The 13,040-nt window shown below is 42.0% G+C and overlaps 2 protein-coding genes across 3 annotated transcripts in view; one reads left to right on the top strand and one right to left on the bottom strand.

Moving 5' to 3' along the window:
- Window positions 1–84: 84 nt before the first annotated feature.
- Window positions 85–4,740, top strand: pno1 (partner of NOB1 homolog). The gene is made up of 7 exons (XM_029703153.1): window positions 85–389; window positions 771–920; window positions 1,008–1,091; window positions 1,645–1,705; window positions 2,250–2,367; window positions 2,481–2,551; window positions 4,231–4,740. Exons 1-7 carry the CDS (start codon window positions 189–191, stop codon window positions 4,296–4,298), a joined length of 753 nt encoding a protein of 250 aa, XP_029559013.1. The 5' UTR covers window positions 85–188; the 3' UTR covers window positions 4,299–4,740.
- An 86-nt stretch (window positions 4,741–4,826) lies between these two features.
- Window positions 4,827–13,040, bottom strand: part of LOC115156000 (calcineurin subunit B type 1) — a 35,389-nt gene continuing 27,175 nt past the window's right edge. The window contains exons 3-7 of one of the 2 annotated variants that reach the window (XR_003868174.1): window positions 10,972–11,148; window positions 9,513–9,572; window positions 9,078–9,262; window positions 6,520–7,458; window positions 4,827–6,480 (exon numbers count right to left, since the gene is read on the bottom strand). Coding sequence is in view for 1 of the 2 variants with exons in the window: in XM_029703166.1 (XP_029559026.1) it covers window positions 7,411–7,458; window positions 9,078–9,262; window positions 9,513–9,572; window positions 10,972–11,148 (470 nt within the window). In the remaining variant the exon portion in view is untranslated. Of the gene's footprint in view, window positions 7,459–9,077; window positions 9,263–9,512; window positions 9,573–10,971; window positions 11,149–13,040 lie in introns of both variants that reach the window. The other variant, XM_029703166.1, reaches the window with a different exon arrangement.

Raw genomic sequence — 13,040 nt, 5'->3', positions numbered from 1 at the left:
ACATGAATATATATATAATGCCATATAAACATATTTTTTTTTTACCCATACAGAATTATACACTGCACTCAGGCGCGTGTTGAACAGACTTTGGGTCCTTTCCAAAACACGGGAACAACCTCGTGTATAACTTCATGTACCTCTCCTAACATTTTGGCTTTATTTACTGTTAAAAAAAGCAATTCGTTATGGACACTGATAATAATCCAACAACGGAGGTAGTTGCTACTACTATGGACAGTGAAGACACAACAGAAGCGTTCGTAAAGGTGAAATCAAAGAAGACATCGAAGCGAAAACGCGAGATGGATGGAGTCGAAATGGAGGCTGAGGACTCCGTAGCATGCAAGCGGCCTCAGTTTCCACCTATTTCAGGCGACAAACTTAAGGTAAAGTAAATCCAACATGTTATATATATATGAGTACATATTTCTTACTGAATTATTACACTTAGCTTGAACTTTGCCTGTTCGGGTAGAACATTTTTCTCGTCCCGTGTAAGGTCTGGGTCTTGCACTTGCGCAATGTCACGCTTTTGCTATGATTGTTCTTACACTGCCTAAATGGAAGCCTTCACCCCGCACTAATATTAAGTGTCACTGTCTCACAAGACTACATTTTAGTCAGTCAGTGCGGTTTTCTTCTAGTGTAGGCTACACAACAATGTCATGAAACTGTTGAAGCTACCAATGGACACAATCTGCACATACCACTGTGAGAAGTTGCGATGACATTTCCACTGTCCTATTTTTTTTGTCTCCTTGTTTCAGGGTGGTTCTGATGAGATGCGTAAGGTTGCTGTCCCGGCCCACAGGTATACCCCTCTGAAGGAGAACTGGCTGAAGATATTCACACCCATTGTCGAGAACCTACAGCTCCAAGTCAGATTCAACCTCAAAACTAGAAATGTGGAAATTAAAGTAAGTGCAATGAGATTACCTGAGTGGCTTTTATTTTTATTGGTGTCTAGAAAGTAGGCCTTAGTAAGAACGTGTCTTTCATTTCAGACTTGTAAAGACACACAGGACATTGGCTCTCTCACGAGAGCTGCAGACTTCGTCCGAGCCTTTGTTCTAGGATTCCAGGTTGAGGTAAGCAGCAGCACCTTCTGAGAAAGGAAGGCATTATCTTGTTGGGGTGATGAAATGTGAAGGATCCATTCATCCAGCAGCACTCTACTATCTCTGCTCTATATTGACATAGTGAGAAGTACAGGCCATCTCCCTTCTTTCAAGTCAAATATGTTTAAAGGGATAGTGAGAGATTATGGCAATTATGGGTACGTTTTTCTACGTACCCAGAGTCAGATGAACTCATGGATACCAGTTGTCACTGCGTGGAGTTAAGGCAGTTTCGTGAGCCATTGCTAACTAGCGTTAGCGCAATGCCTGGAAGTCTACTAGATCCACTAGCATGCAGTAGTCTTTACTCTAAACATGCTGACTAGGCCTAAAGCCTAATGTCTAGTGAGAATACAACCCCACTGTTTATCATATAAAAGGAATCTGACACCTTGTCTCGCTTTCCCTTGGGAGGCCTCTAAAGTTTAGTTTAAATATAGGCTATTAATTAACCCTAATGTCTATTGACAATACAACTCCCCTGTTCTGTTGAATCTAAACAACACCTTGTCTGTTTCCCCAGGATGCCCTTGCTCTCATCAGATTGGATGAACTTTTCCTCGAAACCTTTGATGTCACAGATGGTAACTAAGGGCCTACTTGGCAGCACTGTTATGCTCTACCTTTACAACCTACAATATTTGTAGTCAGGAATGGAATTGAATGGCCAGCCAGGCTTGTAAACCACGATGTGTACTTGCCCGGTGACATTCTGTTCCATGCGATATTTGAAAAGACAACATTTCACTAGTCATCGGGCTGGTTAGGCACACTTTCTACTAGCCGGTCTGAAAAGTACTAGCCTTGGGCTAGCGTGTTATCTTAATTTCATCCCTGTTTGTAGTATGCAAGCTCTTTTCACTACTAAGTGCACATTTTTCTCTGGCTCTTGGTTCTTTCTTTCAATTAATCATTTTTATTGTCAGTAAAACCAGTCCTACCTTTTTTAGAACCTTTTTAATATTTTGTGCCCCGGGACTACAGATGAAAACTAGCCAGCTGGCTAAAAATGGCACATTTCCAGAACTTTTGATTGATGTACATTGTCACTGTCAAATAAGTATGCACGGTCTCTGCCCATATTAAGTGCATTTAAAGTGCATTAACTTTTTTCTGTTTCGTTGGCAGTAAAACCACTGAAAGGAGACCATTTGTCCAGAGCTATTGGGAGGATAGCAGGGAAAGGAGGCAAAACAAAATTCACCATTGAAAATGTGACCAAGACCAGGATTGTTCTGGCAGACTCGTAAGTAGTGCTATGGCGCCATGTTATGATGTACGTTAGAATTCTAGGTCTACACTCAGACTATTTATGGTTTAATCATGGCCTTTTTTGTTGGTGTCCTTAATATTTTACAGAAAAGTACACATATTAGGATCTTTCCAGAATATTAAGATGGCACGGACAGCGATATGCAACCTCATCTTAGGTAAGACTGAAAGAGATGTGGAAGTTAGAGTGGTGATGAGGAAGAGGAGTATACCGTGTCTGGAAGCGACACCATTCATTTTCAGGTTTCACTCAGTCTTCTTAAGCTTTGTTTTAATATTGACAGTTACAGCTGATTTCGGGATTGAATATTGATTCGATTACCTTAAATATAAGTCATCTGATTTATTGTTTCTCTGAATTGTTTCATCAAACTTATCGCCGCCAGCTCCTGATATCAGGGCATACAAACTGTCTCTTGAATTAGTTTGTGTGCATGTGCGCCCGGCTGGGCTCACATGCGAACTAGGCCCGAGTTTGTTTTCCCTGGCTAAACTAGCTGGATGGCTAAACTAGCTGGATGGCTAAACTAGCTGGATGGCTAAACTAGCTGGATAGCTAAACTATGCTAGTTTTCGTCCTCATTGCCAAACTTCATAAATACCGCATCCTCAACTGCAAAACTCCTTTACTATTATGTAACTAAGAAATTATCTGGAAAGAAACTTCAATTATTTGTTTTGTTGTACAGTCATGAATGGTTTGAAATATCTGTCGTAAGACGACGGTGGCGAAGGATTTCATTGCTACTTACCTCGGATACAAGTTAAGTTTTGAGATCCATTGGCGTCGGATTAGCTGGACATTTCTGACTGGTCTTGGAACTGACAACGTGCAGCCTCTCCCTGCTTGGCTCGATGGGATATGTAGTGATTTTGCCAAGACATCCAGATATGTACAGTCTTGTACCCTTAACCTTTTTTAAATTGACTCGTATTTGTTAAATAAATCACGTTTATTAATATAATGAGTAATCCAGGAATGTCATGAGTTAATTGACAAGAGAAAGCAGCGCACCAAGGACTAAATTACTTCCAGACACGAAGGATCGGTGGAGCTTCTCCACACCCCCACTCTATTGGCCATGTGAATTAGTCATATAATCACGTCTCACCATTGCCCAAGTCCCGTGTATTAAAATGGGAAGTGTTTTAGGCAATGCCACACAAAAGTGTTTAGAGCATGGCGCTTGTAACGCCAGGATTGTGGGTTCGATTCCCGGGTCACCCATATGAGTAGTGTATGCAAAGATAACTGTGGCTTTGAGTAAAAGCATCTGCTAAATAGCATATTATTTATGTTTATATATGTCACGTTTGGACACCTACTCATTCCAGGGTTTTTCTTTTTGTTTTTACTATTTTCTAAATTTTAGAATAATAGTGAAGACATCAAAACTATGAAGTAACACATGGAATCATGTAGTAATTCTTGCCATAATGTGGACTTGGTCTTTTACCAAATAGGGCTATCTTCTGTATACCACCCCTACCTTTTCACAACACAACTGATTGGCCCAAAAACATTAAGGAAAGAAATTCCACTATTAAATTTAACAAGGCACACCTGTTAATTGAAATGCATTCCAGGTGACTACCTCATGAAGCTGGTTGAGAGAATGCCAAGAGTGCAAAGCGTTGCTACTTGAAGAATGTAAAATATTGATTTAACACTTTTTTTGGTTACTACATGATTCCATGTGTTATTTCATAGTCTTGATGTCTTCACTATTATTCTACAATGTAGAAAATGGTTAAAATAAAACCCTTGAATGAGTAGGTGTGAACTTTTGACTGGTAGTGTATTATTGATATTATACATGTCTATTTCCCCGTACAGGAAGTCCCCCTTCTAAGGTGTACGGTAACATCAGGGTCGTGGCCAGCAGGACAGCAGAGAGATTCTAAAGTCACACATGGATTTATATTCTCATCGCCTGATGTAAGTTAGGTATTCACCAAGATTCTCAGTAGGATCTGATCTAGGACCGGTTTTGCCTTTTTAAAACATGAATAAGGTAATATGGGTGGGTGGACCTGGTCCTAGATCAGCACTCCTGAGGTGCTTTTTGGATGTGGGCCTGCCTGCCATCTTCCAGGACTTTTGTTGTTGAAGCTGGACATATTGATCTGGGGAGTGCCTACCTGCCTTACACATCTGGACCGGCCTGTCTCTTCCCACAGGGGATATTTGCATGTAAATGATTTGCCCCTTTTTCCTAATTGTCTTTTGGATTTGTTTGATTTAAATAAAATCTTAACAAATTGTTTGAGGCCAACGATTAATTGTTACACCATATCAAAGTGAAAAGTTGAGTTAATGTAAATAAAAATGCAGAAACCCTAATGTGAAACTGTTTAGTTTTCTGTGAGACTAAAGTGCCAAATTGACCCAGAAACCCCCAACACACCAGGGAAACAAAGTGATCACACAACTTGTGCTTAAAATGTTTGTGTTTGTTTATTTTTTTTATTTTCATACAATATCAAGTATCCAACAGTCCCACGGCATCAGATGCAGCATGCAGAGAAAGGGGAAAATAACTATTAGTCAAACTTAACCGTTTCAGTTTCCACACAAACTAAAAAGCACCGAGTCCCCTTCAAAGAAAATAGTACTTGCAGAACTAAAGTCTGACCTATATAGACGACGGAATGGAAAGCTTCTATACAAAACAGTGCCGAGTACAGTGAGTGGCGGTTGACTTTGGGACCAGATTTTTACTGGAATAGAAGCATCATCTCGCTGATCCGGGGGGAAAATACAAAGTTAACATGTAGTTCAGTTTGTTTGGATTACTGCTCATAATGTGAACATTTAACAAAGTTGGGCAAAATCCAATATGTTTCCCAGTAGATTATTAAATATAATTACTGACCTCACCATTCACGTGTTTAACGAGGATTATTTAAATGGTTCATCTACATGCACAACGAAAATCATGCAAACATAGGCCCAAGCAAAGCCACATGGGTTGTGCCCTATGTGATGCACTCATTTTGACCTGAGCTATGGGCCCTGGTTAAAAAGTAGTGCACTATATAGGGAGCAGGGAGGCATTTGAGACATCTCAATAAAAACAATGGTTTCCAAACCAACTATCGAATCATTAAAATGCAACCCGCCACCATTTTGTTACGATTATTTTCACGGGATGCCCATTTCACCTTAAATTACGGTTTGGTCAATCTACCTATTGTGAATACCATGGAGGGAGAGGACCGACGAGGCGATCGTGATAGGTTCTTCAACTTTCTAATGTACTCTCAAATGTACAGTATTCCCATTGATCATGTCAAAAGTTTACGAGTAACTCCGTTGTTGCATTAGAAAGAACCCTGTACTATTCATGGGTGGTTTTGACATTGGCTGCTGCAGCCTCTACTAAGAAGATGACCAGACATTGACCTAATATACAGTTACAATGCTGCCTGCAGTTGAGTCTCAATAAGATACCATAACATTCTATATTCCCTCAATAACTCAAGACATTCTTTCATCTGGATATTTTAGGATATTCCTCAGTTCTTAATAAAATACAAATACATAGATGGTCCATGGTAAGAGATTTTTTCAACTTGAGTGATCAAGCTGTACAAGATCCTTTTATTCATCCAATTGTACACAAGGTGCAACAGAACATTTGACTTTATCCCAAGACACACACAGAGGTTAGAGCAGGGGACTCTGCCATACTACGGCGCCTGTGGGGGGGTTAAGGGTCTTGCTCAAGGGTACAACGGCAGGTTATGCCATATAGGATTTGACACCAGCAGCAACCCTCCGGTTACCAGCTCACTTCCCGTCAGACCCGCGATTCAAACTGGCAACCCTCCGGTTGCTGGCTCGCCTCTAACTGCTAGGCTACCTGCCGCCCATTTACTTTGCATTGGGGGATTGTCATATGGTTCAACGTAAAAACGTGTCGTTAAAGTAAAATACATAAGTATACAAAGACATCACTTTCTTGGCATCTATCTCTACGTTTAGAATAATAATCTCCAACAGCATAAATAAAACATCATCACAAAGCTTCCAACAGGTATTCTATGTTTAATGTGATCGGAAGCTTAATTGATCTAATCCAACCTGCTCAAGAATCAAATGGTTTAATTGATCTAATCCAACCTGCTCAAGAATCAAATGGTTTAATTGATCTAATCCAACCTGCTCAAGAATCAAATGGTTTAATTGATCTAATCCAACCTGCTCAAGAGTCAAATGGTTTAATTGATCTAATCCAACCTGCTCAAGAATCAAATGGTTTAATTGATCTAATCCAACCTACTCAAGAATCAAATGGTTTAATTGATCTAATCCAACCTGCTCAAGAGTCAAATGGTTTAATTGATCTAATCCAACCTGCTCAAGAGTCAATTGGTTTAATTGATCTAATCCAACCTGCTCAAGAGTCAAACAGTGCAAAAGAAACTGCTGTTTATTTTTGAAAATTAAATTAGCATCTAACCATTAGTGATCATGCAGCGAGCGTTTGACTCATCACAGACCAGTCCATCACTGACAGCAATGGTGGATACTTAACAATACGATATGTCCTGGTTGGCACTTTATACCCTACGTTTTGAATTGGAACCGAAATCAAGTATATTATTTAACGCAACACCTCAGATAACGACACATTTCCCCACAAAAGAAACATTATAGATATACTTGTCTATAAAAAAAGAGACCAGAACGAAAATAAATATTAAAAAATTAACATTACAAAAAAAAATGTGACAAAATATAATCAAGCCAAACTTTCTCCTCCCTCCCTCAAACTGGGATGCTCTTACAAACGAGGATAGCTGTCCTTCAGGTTATTGAGAGGATCGGAGTTCAATAACACAACTAAATTGGCTTCGTGAAGCTTGTGGTTTGTTTAGAAAAAAAAGTGGCTTCACGGGGAGAGAGAATACTTCCATTGAAATACACAAAGTGTTTGCCAGACGTCTTGAGCAGATCTTCAGAGACCGATGGAGAAGAAAGCGAGGGGGGGAGAGGTGCGGAGGGACAGGCTCACACATCTACCACCATCTTTTTGTGTATGTCAAGGCCACCCACCACCTAGGGGAAGAGAGAAGGAACAGAACCAAATAGTTCTTATTGTAGTTCTAATTCCAGTTCTAGAGTAAAAGCAGGCTGGAACAGATTGATTCTTAATGCTATTGGCTAAATTAGCAGAATTCAAAATCATGCAACATGTTTCCAACTAAGAGAGGCAACTTAACACTAGAATAACTACTGTGTCCTTTTAACCCCTTAACACTAGTATAACTACTGTGTCCTTTTAACCCCTTAACACTAGAATAACTACTGTGTCCTTTTAACCCCTTAACACTAGAATAACTACAGTATCCTGTTAACCCCTTGTCTTTTCTGTAATACTGTCCTACACTCTCAGCTATTTTAATGAATGAGTCTCTTCAAATGAAGTCACACAATCCCTTCACGACAACCTTGGGCTGCTCCAGCACAAACCAATTATAACCATGGTCCAACATTCTGAGTTGTCCTGAAGATAATACTCCCACAAAAACAGTGTTTCAGTTCAGGACTCTAGAGCAGTGGTTTCCAACCTGTGCTCAGCCAATTCTTTTTTATAAAAAATGTAATTAAATACAAATAGATTTTTTTCTTCCAAAGAAAATAACAGTTGGGAGTATTAATTGTATTATAAGCAATTTGACATTACTTTTCATAATAATAATAATAATAATAATAATAATAATAGGCCTGTAATTTGTTACATTCACTGCTAAAATGTACAACATTTTACTGCCAATGGTGATCCTCGAGAGCTATTGACGGTGATTTGGTGGTCCCCGGAACGGAAAAGTTTGGGAACCGCTGCCTTAGAGAAATATGTGCCAAATATAGCTTATTCAGAAGAGTGAAACAGAATACAGAACTTTCATAGTGAAATGGGCTAGAATCATGCTCTATACATAACATTACCCTCCACTGAATAAGCCCTCTGGTGTGTTAGAGCTGGGTAGGACAAGCCATCAACCATAACAGCCCTCCAGAACTGGAGTTACCCCCCAATAGGGTTGCACAATTCTGGAAAATGTCTTCTGCGTGCAGTATGAAGGAAGTTAGAGGTAGTTTCGCGAGCCAATGCTAACTGGCTAAAGTCTCCAGGTACGGTAGCATCTTGCAGTATCCTTTTAACCCCCCGCCACCCACGACCCCAGTTCCCCAGCCTTCACGACCCCAGTTCCCCAGCCACCACGACCCCAGTTCCCCAGCCACCACGACCCCAGTTCCCCAGCCTTCACGACCCCAGTTCCCCAGCCTTCACGACCCCAGTTCCCCAGCCATCACGACCCCAGTTCCCCAGCCATCACGACCCCAGTTCCCCAGCCACCACGACCCCAGTTCCCCAGCCACCACGACCCCAGTTCCCCAGCCACCACGACCCCAGTTCCCCAGCCACCACGACCCCAGTTCCCCAGCCTTCACGACCCCAGTTCCCCAGCCTTCACGACCCCAGTTCCCCAGCCACCACGACCCCAGTTCCCCAGCCTTCACGACCCCAGTTCCCCAGCCACCACGACCCCAGTTCCCCAGCCACCACGACCCCAGTTCCCCAGCCATCACGACCCCAGTTCCCCAGCCACCACGACCCCAGTTCCCCAGCCATCACGACCCCAGTTCCCCAGCCACCACGACCCCAGACTTACTAAGCAGAACTCTTCGAAGGATATCCTGCCGTCTCCGTCCTTATCTGCGTTGATGATGGTCTTGTCCACGATCTGCTGCAGCTGTGTGTCCTTCAGGTTGTTTCCTACCATCATCTTCAGCACCTGGAAGAGTTCCCCGTTGGAGATGTAACCATCCTTGTCCATGTCGTAGATCCGGAAGGCGACTAGAGGGAAGGGGGGTCAGGGGGGAGAGAAACGTGGAAGGATGTGTAGTTAAGTCAGCGATCCTGAACACAGACCTTTTGGTTTTATATTTTGGAGAAAGCCTCATCCTTGATGCTATCAGGCATTCTGTTTCTACTTTGGCAAGTGGGGGACAGGGGATGGGTTTTGTCTTTGTAGATCAGATCATTTAACTTTGCGTGGTGAGAGGTGTATGGATGTAGTGGAGATGGAGTAGATTTGTCTACTTACAGCGAAGCTTTGACTCCTTGTCCCCCTTGACACTGAATTGTGAGACTCCCTCAATGAATTCTGATGGAGGGGAGAGATGGTTTAGAGTCAGACAATATTTGACTTCTTATACTGTACGCAATAATTTTCTATAAATCGGAGTGATCAAATACACTACATATGCATTCATAAGTTCAAATAAAATCTCAGTAGCAAACTACTACAATCCATACTTAGGGCTATATTAAATCAGAATGCCCCTTTTCCTCTATGCAACTTTTAAAGGCAATGTTTTCGCGGAGACCGCATTCACGGTAAACGATGGATATGTCGGCTCAATCGGAAATGATCTTTAAAATGTAAATCGTGCTGTATCCGGATGGAATCTAGGCTATCTAGTGCTGACTGTCCTGCGTTAAGTGTTACTACTGTCTCTGCAGGTACTGTTAGGCAGAGTAGGCCAAGAGAAACACTGGAAGTCTAAACCAGTCCAGGCCAAAGTCCCAACCTCTCTCCCTGGTCATCAAGATCCTTTTGTTAATCATGCAATGTGATTAAAGTCCCAATGCAGCCATTTTATATCAATATAAAATAATTTCTGGGTAACATTTAAGTACCTTACGCTAATGATTTCCATTAAAATGTGCAAAAATAGCTATTTCTCAAGTAAGATTCTTGCTAGGACTGTCTGGAAGTGGTCTGAGTGGGGAGGGGAAAACAAAACTAGCTGTTATTGGCAGAGAGGTTCAGAACTCTCTTTCTTATTGGTCTATTAATTAATTTACTGCCTGGTGATATGGAAACCTGCTGATTAGAAGGTCCAGTGTAGATTGTATTTTCAACCAACAACTATCAGGAAGCAGGATCAATGAGTTAGCCAGCTAACTTTGATGAACAGACAGAAATAAATATAGATCTTCCGGTTAATTAAGAAAGATAAACTTAGATATGTGTGTGTTTGGTTGTTGAGTCAATGAAACAATGCCCATATCAAGCTTTTCTTTCTAAAAAAATCAAAAGTTATTTCAGACAATTCATTTTCTGGACAGCTCATTGATCCTGGTTTGTATTATACCCCTCTAGTGTAGGCCACCATGTACTGTGCTGGGACATTCTCAGACAGGAGGACAATAGACCTGTTTACCAACACTGATGTCCCTGATATTATTGGCCTTGATTTCAGCAAATGAGCTTAAATTCAAAGACATTGTTGGTCCCAAGCATTTATTCACCAGTAAAAATTGTCCCAAACAGATCTGGGACCAGGCTATAGAAGGAAACACCAGATCTGGGACCAGGCTATAGAAGGAAACACCAGATCTGGGACCAGGCTATAGAAGGAAACACCAGATCTGGGACCAGGCTATAGAAGGAAACACCAGATCTGGGACCAGGCTATAGAAGGAAACACCAGATCTGGGACCAGGCTATAGAAGGAAACACCAGATCTGGGACAGCCTACTCTTGCACTCTGGCTTACCCTTGAAGTCCACCTCTCCGTTTCCATCGGTGTCGAAGATGTCGATGACCCTCTGAACCAGAGGGTTCTGCTGGAGTTCAGGCAGAGACATGAACTCCTCCACGCTAAGGGACCCGGAGTTATCTAGGTCCAGTTTCTTAAACCTCTTTCCCAGCCGCTTAATCTCATCAGCATCGACTGGATGGGACAGAGAGAGAGAGACGAGAAAAGATAGACCGACAGACAGACAGGAGAAAAGAGAGAGAGCGAGACAGGAGAAAAGAGAGAGAGGGATCATGAACAAAATTACATGAGTGGAGACATTACATTTTGGTAATTATTTAACAGACACTTATTCAGAGCGACTTCCAGTCAGTGTATTCAACCAACGTAGGCAAGACCACCACATACAGTATCACAGTCATTGCAAGTAAAAACCTTCGTCATTAAAAGTAGCCGTCAGCTTACCTAGATCTCCTGGAATATAGACACGCAACACATTAACACATACACGGGTAGATCTATGCAGGTAGGCACCCAGCAAACCCTGTACCCACACACACACATAATGTGCTCTAATGACGGTATGTAGGCGAGGACTACGCTCTTCCTCCCCACCTACACAGACCCGACACGGCAACAGACCCGACACGGCAACAGACCCGACACGGCAACAGACCCGACACGGCAACAGACCCGACACGGCAACAGACCCGACACGGCAACAGACCCGACACGGCAACAGTGCCTTTAAAACACAGGCTGGGAAAAAAACAAAAGATCAAGTTAACTACACAAACATTTCCTGAAATCTTCCAGTTGAGTGAACTTACATCTGTTGTTGGCCATGTCGATGTGGGTAGTACAAACAGCCCTAGCTGTCCCCGTCCCCGAGGAGAGCTTGTTGCCCTGTGCCTTGTGAGCTCCTGCCATTACAGAGAGTACTGATCCCACCTAGTTTCTGTTGTCCCCTCTCACAGTAGCATGGGGTAAGCCTTGTAATAACATAGATACTAACTACAGTATAAGCTTATTCAGACACGCCATGATCACGTGAACCGGTCTACCCCCCACCCCCACCCACAATACTACTCTAATCTGTACTACCGATAGTCAGATATAGCTATTCATCTTTAGACAAACCTCAGAGAATGGAGAGAGAGAGAGAGCGGGAGAGAGGAGGGGGGAGTTAAACTGAGGGAGGGTAGGAAAGAGAGAGAGAGAGGAGAGAGAACAGACTTAGCTGTTGCAGAAAGCTATGAGCCAGAGAGAAATGGAATGAGTGTGAGAGAAAGGGAGAGAGAGATGTGTGTGTGCATTTTGGGTTGGACGACGCCACCATGCATTAGCCTGATGACTAAACAGAAGCTAGAGGGATGACTGTGTGAGTGGTATACGAGTATAGAGGCAGCAGTTGCTGCATGCACTCCACAGCCTGATCTCCGGGGAACAAATCTGCCTTGTGCCATCTGTCTCTCACTACTTTTTCTCAGAGAAGGATATATTGACGATGTACTAACTTACATTTGTTTAGGCCTAATGAAAGTGGTTAACTAGATTGCAGTACACAGATACAGTAGATTATGTTATGATATTTCTGTGTGTGGGACTGAGATTATCCCCTAATGCAGGGCTATTCACATATTCCTGTTCTACCTGATAATTAAGTGTTTTTTAAAGTTATGTAACTTTCAAAATACAGAAATCATCTCCGTGTGATGCTGTGTTTTACATCACACGATGCTGTGTTTTACATCACACGATGCTGTGTTTTACATCACACGATGCTGTGTTTTACATCATACAGGGATGATTCTTAAATTTGAAAAGTTACATAACTTGAAAACTTGATTGCTGAAAACCAAAACATTTTGGGACTGTGTCAACAATGGACTAATGAAACAAATACCAAAAGATAGTTTTTGGAGGGAATTTTCCTTTAATTTATGCCTTGCTACTTCACACTTACAGTAAACTGTCCCTTCTTCCAAATTGAGTATTTTAGTCTGGCTGACACCACTATTAGGTGACATCATGTGTTTGAGTCTGGCTGACACCACTATTAGGTTGTACACTGGACTGCTGGTTAA

This window comes from Salmo trutta, chromosome 2 (assembly GCF_901001165.1).
Source record: "Salmo trutta chromosome 2, fSalTru1.1, whole genome shotgun sequence".
Lineage (NCBI taxonomy): Eukaryota > Metazoa > Chordata > Actinopteri > Salmoniformes > Salmonidae > Salmo > Salmo trutta.
This window is presented reverse-complemented; position numbering and strand designations above follow the sequence as displayed.

Coding starts and splice junctions, on each gene's coding strand:
- pno1 (XM_029703153.1), top strand. CDS start 189: ATGGACACTGATAATAATCCAACAACGGAGGTAGTTGCTACTACTATG. Junction 921..1,007: donor CTAGAAATGTGGAAATTAAA/GTAAGTGCAATG, acceptor CTTTCATTTCAG/ACTTGTAAAGACACACAGGA. Junction 1,706..2,249: donor AACCTTTGATGTCACAGATG/GTAACTAAGGGC, acceptor TTTCGTTGGCAG/TAAAACCACTGAAAGGAGAC.